At 44.9% G+C, this 12,480-nt stretch overlaps 1 protein-coding gene across 1 annotated transcript in view; it reads left to right on the top strand.

Moving 5' to 3' along the window:
• Positions 1-12,480, top strand: part of DGKG (diacylglycerol kinase gamma) — a 164,015-nt gene that overhangs the window by 78,839 nt on the left and 72,696 nt on the right. The window contains exon 19 of the mRNA XM_059920727.1: positions 423-487. Coding sequence (XP_059776710.1) covers positions 423-487 — 65 coding nt within the window. The remainder of the gene's footprint in view (positions 1-422; positions 488-12,480) is intronic.

Genomic DNA, 12,480 nt, shown 5'->3' with positions numbered 1-12,480 from the left:
CACAGGGACTCTCGGTACTATTTTTGCAGCTTCTTATGAATATTCCAGAATACAAAGTGTTTTTTTAAAGAGTGAATAGGGTGAGGCATTTGCAAACACTCACACTCAGCCCCACGTGGGCTTCTGCGTTCTCACTGCTCACAGACCCAGACACGCTCCCTGCCCCCAAAGGGCAGCCGCGTCCCCTTTCGCTCTCCCTGAACTCGGGCGGATAGAGAGTGAACAGTGCAGGCTCTAACAGGATGGGGGGCACTCGCCCCTAACCTTGGACCTGGTGTCCAGCCTCTGTGGGGGCCTCCCTGGTCTCCCCTGTGAGATCTGGGGGATTTCGCCGAGAGCGTGTGCTTGCTTCCTTTCCTGCCACATTATGCAGGGTCAGGACCACTAACCAGGGATCTGCTTTCTGTCCCTTTGCCTTTCAGGATGCTTCCATCGCACACAGGTTCCACGTGATGAGAGAGAAACACCCCGAAAAATTCAACAGCAGGTAAGAGGGCCCAGCGGGTGTAGCCGGGGCTGCACTGCCCACCTGCCCTGCCCGCGCGGCCACGGGCCTGTCCCAGGCCTCCACCTGCTTTCACCGAAATGTTCTCGGCCCGGCTGCCCAGCGCTTTTCCTGCCACGTTGCCGGAAGGAGGGCTTCCATTTCCAAGAAGAAAGCAATGTCAGAAACCTGCCGCAGTCTGGTGGCCTGTCCCCTCGCAGAGGGTGATGTGCAGAGGGAGGGCCTGGGGCCAGGAGGGAGGGCGTGGTGCGCCCGCCTTGGGGAGTGGGGGTCTGCGCTTGACTAACTGGATCCCCCTCCTGGGGCGCGCCGCTTTCTCAAAACCAGCTGCTCCCAGCCCCAGTCCCTTGATTCCTCGGGTGAGGGGCTGGCAGGGGGCAGAGGCCTCATGTTCCCCTCGTCACAAAGAGGAGGGGGGTGCCGGCTCGCGTCCCGGGCCGAGAGGGCCGAGAGGGCGGCGCCTCCGCCTCCGCCTTCCCTGCCGGCAGAGGGCAGCAGAGGGAGGCCATGCAGAGGCGGGGAGCCCACCCGAGCCCAGCCTCAGCCCGCGCACCTGTGAAGGCAGGCTGTGAGGTCCAAAAACCAAGCAGAAAAGAAAACCAGATCATTTGCAAAGTCAAACCGTTCTGCCGGCGGGTGGCATATAGCTACCCTGGGATTGCTCAGTTACCTTTCTCCCTTCCTCCTTTTCCTCTTCTCGGTGGCTAATTTGCATTCTTTCTCTTTCCTTTTTGTTGGAGCTTATCTAAGTGACCACTTGATCCCACCCCCCCCCTCAGGCAGGTGGGCAGGAGAGGGGGTATTAATTTGGGCTCAGATTGAGTCTAAGAGACTTGGCTTTATTTAGCCCGCCAAGCAGAAGTCCAGTGTTACCCGCACACGTTCATGTAAAGCCAGGCACTCCCACAGACCTCCATCATTTTCATCCCTCCTCCTTTCCCCGGACCCCATGGCTGGGAGGTTAACCAAGAATCAGAAAGTCTTTTTCGGGGTCAGAAACTGAACGTAATGAAGCTACTTTGACTTCAGGAAAAGTGATCTGTGGAGTCTAATAGTAGCTGAGCTAACCTTATTAGAATGTACTTTCACACACACCAAGTCAGCTCACAGAACACTATTAACATGTATATTTTCAGCCCCTACTCCTATTATAGTCACAGACTTACAGATCAACTGATGCTCTTCTCACAGTCTTTTTCATTCTAATATATACACCAAAAAAATCACTTTAAAAAAATACTTCTCTTCCATCCATTCCAGACTTTTAAGGTCCTCTTTTTACACAGATATCATTATGCATACTCATGCACACATGCCTGATAGGATGCCAAATGTTTGTGAAACCCATGGGGGGTTCTGTTCATTCACTCAATGAATGTATCTTTTGAAAACAGTACCAGGCACTGTTGTATAGGTGTTTTGGATAGACATGTGTAGGGGGCTCACAGTGCAGGGGTGGAGACAGACTGGAAAGTAGCATTGCAGAGTGATTTGTGTTAAATGATATGAATCAAGGTGACATAAAGCAAGGGCATGGAATTTGATGTGGAGGGTCTTCCAACTAGAGAGATGCCTGAACCAAGACACAGAAAACAAGTAAGTACTTTCCAAGTTGACAGAAAGAGAAGGTCAACCCAGCGAGAAGGAACCAAATGTACCAAAAGATCCAAAGGAGTGATGGAAAACAGCCTGCTTGGGCAAGAGCAAGCTGTTCAGTGTGGTCTGTTGTGTGGTCTCCTTTAGTGGAAAGAAGCAAAACCTCCGTAGTTTGTAGAGAGCAAGGAAGCAGAAGGAGGGAAGAATTTCTCCATACTCCAAAAATCAATAGACAGGTCAACATATGACATAAATAGAGCAATCATCAATTATCCACATGATTAAGTACAGTTAGAAAGATACCTCTGTCAGAAAAAAGTTGTAACTGTTCATTTCAACCCAAAGTATGAACAGTTTCCCTGTGATCTGAATGACTGCTTTTCCTCCCCACTTCCCAGTTTCCATCAACAAGACTACTCTTTGCAGTTAGGTGTGCCTCTTACTCTTCACCTGGTTGAGGTCAAGGTCATGTGGTCGCCTAAGGATGCCAGACACAGGGATTTGCATGTAAAGCCATGTGCCTACTAACAAGTGAAGATATAGTGGCGTAGAGGTAGGCCCTGTTTCACAAGGTCCCAGAACACTTCCTATTAAGAACTTTGAGTCCATGCTGCTTCTACCCTGCCTGCTTGCTCATGTTGAAAATACCCAGGAGTGCCCAGTTTGTCCACTGAGAGGCAGGCGAGCAGCCATGTTTTTCCAGGATTCCTTATTTAGCTTTGGAGATGGTTTTAAATAGGCAGGTGGTTGTTGCCATGGTTACCCCATTACACCAGCAGCTAAATTTAGGAAGGGCCACAAGGGATAGGAAGAAAGCTTGATACGGGGATTTGGAAATGTAAATGATATTATCAAACAAGGCTTCAGTTTTACTCAGCTAAACTTAGGTTTTCCAAAGAGTAGTTACTGCTTGGCTGGATGCCCTTACTGTTAATGCCTGGGACTAGGCCCTCAGGGATAACCCTGAGGTTAAATCTAGGGACTTGTAACTGTTTTGTTTTGCTTTGTTTTGAACAAGGGAATGTGACTAGTCAGGGCCAGAATTTATCAGGAAACTTGAATCTTTTGCGTTGCTCATTCGGTTTTCTGCGCTATTATAACAAGAATTCTTAACCTGGGTACAAGGGCTGCAGGAGCTCTGAAGACACCTTGGAATTGTATGTAAGATATTGAGTACATTTTTCTGGAGAGAATGTCCATAACTATCAGAAGGTTCTTGAAGGGACCCATAACCGCTCAAACTGTTAAAAGTAACAGTTCTGAACCCTCTTTGAGTCCTAAGAGGCATCAAATTATGACTCAACTGTTGGGGTTTCAGGAAATTCTTCCCCCAGTGGCCTCTCGACATAGGTTGTTTGTTGGCAAGGAAGGTGGTTGGTTGCACAAAACTGTTGTTCCCTGTGGAATCATTTTGTTCATGGAGTAAGAACCAGAACCAAGGATGCTGGATGATGAGCCAGGTGTGATGTCAAGTATTAGAAGAACTTTAATGGCAGGGATACGGCTATACTGAGTTCATTCTACTTCCTAATCATTAACAGGCTAACTACTAATTGCTAACTTAGGAATGTTATGAAATTTATCATCTCATTGTTGGCATAAACAAAAGAGAGATTTAATTCACCTGAGATTATATAATGTGTTAGAAGGTGTTCTAGGACACAGGGTAAATAAGACATGGTTCCTGCCTTCAAGGAATTCATAGTCTAGCAAAGAAAAAAATAAGCCTCAAATATTTTTTACAAAATGATTTTCACATACAAGGAGGCTACATGTTGTAAGTCATAGAGTATACAGGAAGCTGTATAGTATAAGACACTCATTAATGGTCGTATCCTAGCATCACTTGTAAATGAATTGCTTAGAGTGCAGAAATTGTGTTGTAAGGGAACCAAACTAAGAACTTATTTTTTGAGCTCCTACTACATGCCAAGTGATAAACTAGTTATTTTAAATACATTAGAATAGTTGAATCCCCAAACTGCCCTACAAGGTAAATACTAACATTCCCATTTTACAGATAATGGAACTGAGGCTGGGAGAAGCCAAGTCACCCGGCCGAGGTCATACATCTTTTTAAGCAGTGGGGCTGATATGATTTAAGCTAGCTTCTAATTCTAGAGTTCAAACTCTGTTTTCTGCACTTGCTGTCTTCCATGGATTGCATCAAGCAAACGCCAATTGTATATCAAACATTCTGATGGATACTTTATACATGATCCCACCCAGTGCTTGCAATGACACGCAAGGGTAAATGCTACTGTCCCCATCTTAGAGATGAAGAAATTGAGGCTGAGGAAGGTGGAGCTAGTATCAGTTGGATCCACCTTTATGGATGGTCTCTATGTGGAAGTGCCTGCTGAGTTCCATAGAGGGACCGCAGCTATCCCACCACTCCTACCTTGTGCGGTGGGACTCTTCTCCCTATCTCAGTGTCCACAGCAAGGAGCACGACTGACTACATGACTTGCGTGGCCCAGTGCAAAGTGAAGTGTGGGGCACCTTGCTCAAAATTCATTAAGAATTTCAAGTCAGTGACAGCAGAGCATTAAACCAACCACAGGGCCCTTCTCAGTGTGGGTTCCCATACAGCTATACAAATCTCACAGCCATGAACTGGTCCGAGCAAGGAGAGAGGAGATCAAAAAACGAAGACACATTTGCCAGGGCTCACAGAGTAGGGAGTTGGCAATAAAGGTAAAAGAATGGAGGAAAGAGGGTTTCAGTTAGGGGAGGAGGGGGATGGATTATCAGTCCCTCAAACGGGCGGTAGTCAGAATTAGCAGAGGAGCCAGCAGTGTCTTCCAGGTATCCAAGAACCAGTCCCCCACGAAGTTTCTGGACTCACTCTCTGTGAAGCGTTTTGTATGTATGGGACAGATACATATAAGCTACCTAATTCCCATGTCACTGTCAGTGAGTATCCAGAAAGAGAAGTCTAACTATGGAATTTTTTCACGGTTGCTCAGAAACTCAGAGCACTTGAGGAATGTGGTATTCCAAACCTGCTGAGTGCCATCCACTTGAATATGTCCCTCAGCAGTTTAGGCTGAAGCAAGATATTTCCTGTTAGGTCCTTGAAAGGGACCGAAAACAGAGCTTCATTCCTACCAGAAGCTGACCACCTTTCCCAAAAGCCCTTGAGTCATGAGCGGGCTGTGGAGTGTTCACTTTCTTGGAGCCAGGCCCGTGGAGTAGCTGATGAGGGGTTCCCCAGAAGCCCTAATGAAGCCTGAGTCCTTAAGAGGCTGGCAATACATCTTGCAAATAACTAAGCCCTTAATAGGTATTTATAGAATGAGGCAGCAGGGTATAGTCTAAGTTGGCATCAGAACTTGGCCCTGCCACTTACTAGCTATGTGACCTTGGGCAAGTTACTTAATCTCTTTAATCCTTTGCTTCCTCCCCTGAATCTTACAAGGTTGCTATAAGTATTTAATGAGATAATGTGTAAGTGTATGGCACATAGTAGGTTCTTAGTAAATATTTGTTGTTGCATATTATTGAATGACAAGCAGGAGGAAAGCATTGCCTTAAATTTGCCAGTAAGGCATTGACAATAAAAGGCTTTTCTGGTGGAGTGGCAAGTGGGATTCAGTTATAGAGTCTTTGCTTCATTGACATGGCCCTTGACCTGAAAAGTTGGAGGACAGCTAAAAGTTGGAGGAGACGCCAGCTGTGATACATTGAATCTGTCCAAATCCTCTTAGGGGGTGGGAAGATGGCACCAGTTAACCAGGATTGGATTGGATTCTACAGACTGGAGCTGTAGAAAAAATTCCCTTCACTGGCTCCATGGGTGTCCAAGAGGCAGAGATTTGGGGTCTGAAGACCAGGGAGTTTAAGTCCAAATGCCAATTTCAGGCTAGAAGCAGGATTGAGGTAGGGGTCACAGACCCCTGTTGACATTATAACTGGAGGAACAGGGCGGGAGTGAGTAAGGGGGAGTTGCAGGACAGGTGCCATGCGCTCCATGGAAAATCTGGGCTTACAAGCTGGGGCCATGGAGTGCACGGTTGGTGGGTAGGTGGGTGGCCCAGGGCAGTCAGATGCTGGAGGCGTGATTCCCCTTCCTTCGCTGATGCTAGCTCTCCCCTCACCCTCCGAGCATCTCTTCTCCCACTTTAGATGGACACAGAGATGTTCTGTGGGAGGCAAAGCAGAAGCCAGCAAAGCTCAAGCCATACAATTCTGGAAGCAAAAAGGCCTCCTCTCTTGAATACCTGTAGCATGCTCTGCAATCACAAGCACAAACTGTATCACCATGTACTTAAGATATTCTTTTTGTATCTAAAAATGAGACCATTCTAAGCTATTCTTTCCAGGAACCCTGTGAGGGAGCCCAGTGTTACGGCCCAGATTTTTGACTTTCCCAAAGCATAAATGTATAACAGCAGCAGATACATCAGGGTTAAAATCTTCATTCTGTGCCTGAATTGGGTTTGCTTCTTCTTATCTAATACTCAGCAGCCCAAGAAAGACCTGCCCTAGGTAGGACTCAGAAGGCCAAACTGTCTGCACCTTTTTGCTTAAATATATCAAACTATTTTTTTTCAAACATGTAGGATTCAGAAAAGCCCCAAGTGAAGTTGATTATGGCATTTTCTGTTTTTATTCTTACTCCCCTATGTATTTATAAAGGAAATGCAAACCTTATGCTTTGTGTTCAAGTACCTTCAAGTCTTCAAGTCAGGTCTGACAGAACCACTTACTTAATTAGTCGAATGTTTCTATACTAGCCCACAAAAATGTTTTATCCCCCATCCCTCCTAGAGAGAGACGCAGCTAGTGAAATGAATGAAATATGGGTTCGTGTTTTTTTCACCAGGCGTTCATCATTACGCAACTGCTGAAGACCAGGGCTTTTTTGGCTGTCTTATTTGTTTACAGTCAGCCCTTGATTATTTGCAGGAATGAGGGAACAGCAACATAGATCATTTAAAGCTGTGGATGGTCAGAGATTTTAGCAGGCTGCTGTTAATCTTTGTGTGCAGGTCTCTGCTCTAAAGATTCACAGTGTTTTAAATGATATGAAATCACATGGACTCTTAACATTTCCTTCATTTTCCCCCTGGCTCCCCAGTCCACGTTGGAACAGACAGCACAACTTCTCAGACTGGTACACACAAGCAGCCTATGATATCTCAAGGCTCCTTACAAAGTTGCTTGTTCGCCAGAACAATTCCTTACTGTAGCTTAACAGGCCATTTCTTCTAGCCCCCGCCAGGCTGGAACATATCCTGCCAGGTACGATTCATGTCAACGAAGAGTGGAATCAGTTTGTGATGATATCAGAAGGAACTTGAAAGCCAGCTTTGTTTTCAAGTCTTTAGGCCAGATATTCCAAAAGTTATCAGTATTTATTTATTGATTGCTCTCTAGAAATATTTCCATCAAAGAGCTCAAGATATGGTATATGATGAAGTTCAGAAGGGTTAAGGTCAGCATGATAACCTCATGGAAGAAAATCAAAGTACACAAATTGACAGTAAGGTGGGAACTGGCTAGGTCCTCAAATGGGTGTTGACAGTCTGGATGCTTTCCAGAAGGGAGAGGTCAGGAAAGTGCTGGAATCTGAAACCATGTCTTATAAGGAAGGGCTAAATTGGGGATTGTTTCACCCAAAGAAGAGAAGACTTAGGAAGAAGTGATTATTGGCCTCAAATATTTTAAAAGTGCTTCTCATAAAGGAGGAATTAGGTTATTTTGAGTGAAAAATCAATGGGAAAAGTGACTGGGTAGACCAATTTGAGCCCCATATAAAGGACATCAATTCCACCAGTTAAGGCCATCCTCAAGTGCAGGGGGCTAATGGGTAGGGGAACAGGTGTGGTGAGTTTTCACATGTTATGCCCAAACAGGCACTGGACAATCATTTTGGAGCTCCAGTGGAGCCAAATGCCCAGGAGGGCAGGTTCTGTCATCAGACAACCTGGATTCAAATGCTGGAGTTGCACTAACCACTTGTATGTGATCTTGACCAAGCTACTCTTCTAAACTTCAGTCTGCTCACCTGTAAAATTGGAATATAATACTGTATTAGTTTCCTACGACTGCTGTAACAGATTACCACAAACTAGTGGTTTAAAACAACACACATTTATTACATCACAGTTTTGGAGGGCAGAAGTCTGAAATAGGTCTCACTGGGCTAAAATCAAGGTCACATCAGGGTAGCATTCCTTTCTGGAGGCTCTAGGGGAGAATAAATTTCCTTGCCTTTTCCTGCATCTAGAGGCTGACCACGTTCCTTGGCTTGTAGCCGCCTTCCATCTTTAAAGCCAGCAATGGCCAGTCAAGTCTTTCTCACATTGCATCCCTCTGACAGTCTCTCTTCTGCTTCCCTCTTCCCCTTAAAGGATTCTTGTGATTACATTGGATTCACTCGGATAACCCAGGATAATCTCACCCCTCAAGGTCAGCTGACTGCCAGTTTAAATTCCAACTGCAACCTCAATTGCCCTTTGCCACGTAACGTAACATATTCATATTCACAGGTTCCAGGGGTTAGAACATGGACATCTTCAGGATATTATTCCGCCTACCACAAGTGCCTTACCTCGTAGAATTATTTTGAAGATCCAATGAAACAGTGCATTTAAAATGCTTGTTACAGAGGTTCGGCACATCAATGCCAGCTATTATTATTATTAACATTCTTATTATTACAAAGACAGAACCCACATAGATAATAGTCGTGTTAAATGACTCAGAAAAGCCCTTAAAACTCTGAGATTTGGAGATTCTCTAAGAGGGACAGGTAAATATCTATTGGTCATAGGGTAGGAGTCATCAAAAAAACATGACATTTTTTTCATTTATCTTGACAGAGTATCTTCAATAAAATAACAGTACAGGTATCATTATATAATTTAATAATATATCATATAGTATGATATCATAGTATACTTCAAAATCATTATAAATAATTTGTAAAGTTCAGAAAAGTTGAAGGAAAAACCAATCACTCATATTCCCATCACTCAAAAACATAATATTGCCATTTTTGTGCTTTCCAGCAGTTTACTTGATATACGTATTTTAAAATAATTAGGATAATATGTCCTTATAAAGTTCTATGTACTTTTTTTTTTTAATTAATTAATTTATTTATTTATTTTTGGCTGTGTTGGGTCTTCGTTTCTGTGCGAGGGCTTTCTCTAGTTGTGGCAAGCGGTGACCACTCTTCATCGCGATGCGCGGGCCTCTCACTGTCGCGGCCTCTCTTGTTGCGGAGCACAGGCTCCAGACGCGCAGGCTCAGTAGTTGTGGCTCACGGGCCCAGCCGCTCCGCGGCATGTGGGATCCTCCCAGACCAGGGCTCGAACCCGTGTCCCTTGCATTAGCAGGCAGATTCTCAACCACTGCACCACCAGGGAAGCCCTGTACTATTTTTTAAACAAATTTTCCTTATTCAAATAAAGGCTTATTGTAGAAAATTAAATCATATTGTACCCCCCCAAAAAATAAACGTTATTATCATTCTAATGTATTTTCCTTCAGCACTTTGCTGCACAATTTTATTTACTTAAGATGACATGGTATACACTGGGTTAAAACATTATTAACCCAGTAGCACTTACAGGTTATAAAAGAAAAATGATATAAAGGAGCTGATTGGAGTGAGTTTATCTGCAGTGGGAGTTTTATTGTCTTTTCCAATTAAAAAAATTCCAGTGATTTTGTTCAGTTAATATGAGAGTTTTAAAGATGGTATTACTCAAGTCCCTTTGCAAATGAAATAACTACTTGATATGTTATGCAGTTCTACTTTTGTGGAGAGCAAATGAAAAGATATAATTCTCTTAGCACAGTTCCTGGTCCTGTACATAGTTTTGCTATATCTGAAAAAGACCAGTTTGTGTTTTATGTGACCATCAGAGGTAGCAAGAATTGCCATCTGGACTCTGCAGTGGTGTAGTTTTTTAAGGATGCATGGCTATCAGGCTGTATTGAAGTGCTCACGAAGGTGATAAGCCCAATATAATCAGCATCGCTCCAACTCATACTAACAATGGGAGCCATCATTTATTGAATGCTTTCAAGAGTTTTATGTGTATTATTTTTAACTGGTACAATTCTCCAAGGAGCACATAAATATTATTGCTCCATTTTACAGATGAGAATATTGAGGCTCAGAGAGATTATACAGCTTGCTCAAGAACGTACAACTAATTAGGGGAGTGGCTATTCAAACCTAGTCTGTCTGACTCCACAGCTTCCATTCATCCCACTACACTTCCTGCATCCCTGAATGCCCAGTTTGGTGCCCCATGACCAAAGACGCACTCAGGAAAGAGACAAGAGAAGAGCCGCAGAGACAATTAACAAGGCCCATGAGAAAACTTTTTTAAAAAATCATTTTTCCTGGAGAGGAGAAACAGAGAATGTGTTGGGAATGGGCCTCAAGGGTGTGAAGGATTCAGAACAGGAAATAGTGACCACACCTCCTTACTCTTCCTCTCGGCTCAGGAAAGAATGCGAGGGGAAGAATGTACTTCTAAAGTGAGGAATTGCCGTTTGGAATGGCAGGAAGAATCTCCTGGCTTGGAGACATATTAAAGGCTAAAATGAGTTATTGAGAGAAGTATTGTGGAATGTCTTGCAAAGATTTCTAAAAACAGAAGACAGCCTCATTCATCTGGGCTGACAAACACATCATCTTCTCTGAGCCCAGGAGTGAGTCATTGTGCTACCAAATGGGAGCCCCTGCTTCCCACCCCACCAATGACCAGGGGTCCCTGAGAAACCTCTCACCCGCTTTATTCCTCAGTTCCCACTTGGGCCCCAAGATGACTGCTCCTCAGCATGTCCTCAGCAGCCCCCTGGCCCATCCTGATGCTCTTCCCTCTCAGGCCCACCCTACCTGGAGCTGCTCGTGGCTTTTGTCCCATTTCTGCCCCACGAGAATCTGCTGCCACAACCCACGTCCCATTTTATAGAATTTAAATGCACCTGCTTTGCCTTCAGGGTCCTTTATAAAGTTCTCCTTCCCAAACACCGGGCCAGTCTTACTGTTTGCTTGCTCCGTTATTCCCACCTTCCCCCACGTGCCCTTAATTTCTCAGTCTAGGATGACATCTCCTTCTGGGACCTAATCATCACCTAGCACTTGTTTCAAAATGCACTCTAAAATATTCTGAAGAGTCCCTCCCTGCCCACTCCCAGCCCTGGCCTCTGCTTTTTCTTAGAATCCATCTACAAGGTTTTTGACACATTTTTTCCTACTTTGATTTTTCCTCTTTGTCTTCTATAAGTCATCATTTTGGCACCAAACTCTCTCTACCTCGTTCACAAGCTTGCTCACTCAGAGCAGGGTCTGAATCCTTTGGGGATCCACTGACTTAAAACCAGAAGGGTGGTGCTGAGCACATGCCCTCATTCGGCCAGAACGTATTGAGCATCTATTCTGTTAGCATGATGCTGGGGCCAAGAGGAAAGATGGGTTACCACAGGCCCTACTTGCCGAAGTCCGTGGGCCTAGTTGGGAAGATGAGCGTATAGAGAGGCTCTTAGCAACTGTATTAGTTTCCTAAGGTTGCCGTGACAAATTACCACTAACTGGGTAGCTTAAAGCAACAGAAATTTCTCTCTCACAGTTCTGGAGGCTAGAAGTCTGAAACCAAGATGTCGGCAGGGTTGGTTCCTTCCCAGGCTCTGAGGGAGAATCTGTTCCATGCCTCTTCGCTTGCTTCTGGTGGTTGCCAGCAATTCTTGGCATTCCTTGACTTGTAGTTGCATCACTCCAATCTCTGCCTCTGTCTTCACATGGCATTCTCCCTCTGTGTTTCTGTGTCTCTCTGTCCAAATTTCCCTCCTCTTATAAGGGCATCAGTCATTGGATTTGGCCTGCTCTAATCCAGTATGGCCTCCTCTTAACTTGATGACATCTGCAAAGACCCTATTTCCAAATAAGGTCACATGCTGAGGCACTGGGGGTTAGGACTTCAACAGATCTTATTGGGGAACACAACTTAACTCCCAATACCAACCCTCCCTCAAACCCTCACAAGGGATGGAAAAACCATATAATATGGTGAGCCTTGTTTTAACAAGGGGACACGAATAATGAATGGGAACACCTGAGAAAGTGGGATGAGACTTCGAAAAGAAGGTTACGTTTGAGCGTGAGCTTGAGAGAGAAATGGGAATTCATGAGGACAGGAGCTGGGTGTGTGCTAGGAGGAGGGAAGCAGGCTGGGCCAAGGGCAGAAGTGTGAGAAGACGGGAACACAAGAGGAAAGGAGAGTGGCTCTGAGGTGAGGTGGAAGGCAGCTACAGCAGGATCTCAGTGCTTTGCACAGGAGTTTGCACTTTATCCTGTAGGTGAGCGGGTGAATGGTGAGGTAGTGAGTCAGCAAATGCTTTTTGAAAATATC

This window comes from Balaenoptera ricei, chromosome 4, assembly GCF_028023285.1.
Source record: "Balaenoptera ricei isolate mBalRic1 chromosome 4, mBalRic1.hap2, whole genome shotgun sequence".
Classification (NCBI taxonomy): domain Eukaryota; kingdom Metazoa; phylum Chordata; class Mammalia; order Artiodactyla; family Balaenopteridae; genus Balaenoptera; species Balaenoptera ricei.
This window is presented reverse-complemented; position numbering and strand designations above follow the sequence as displayed.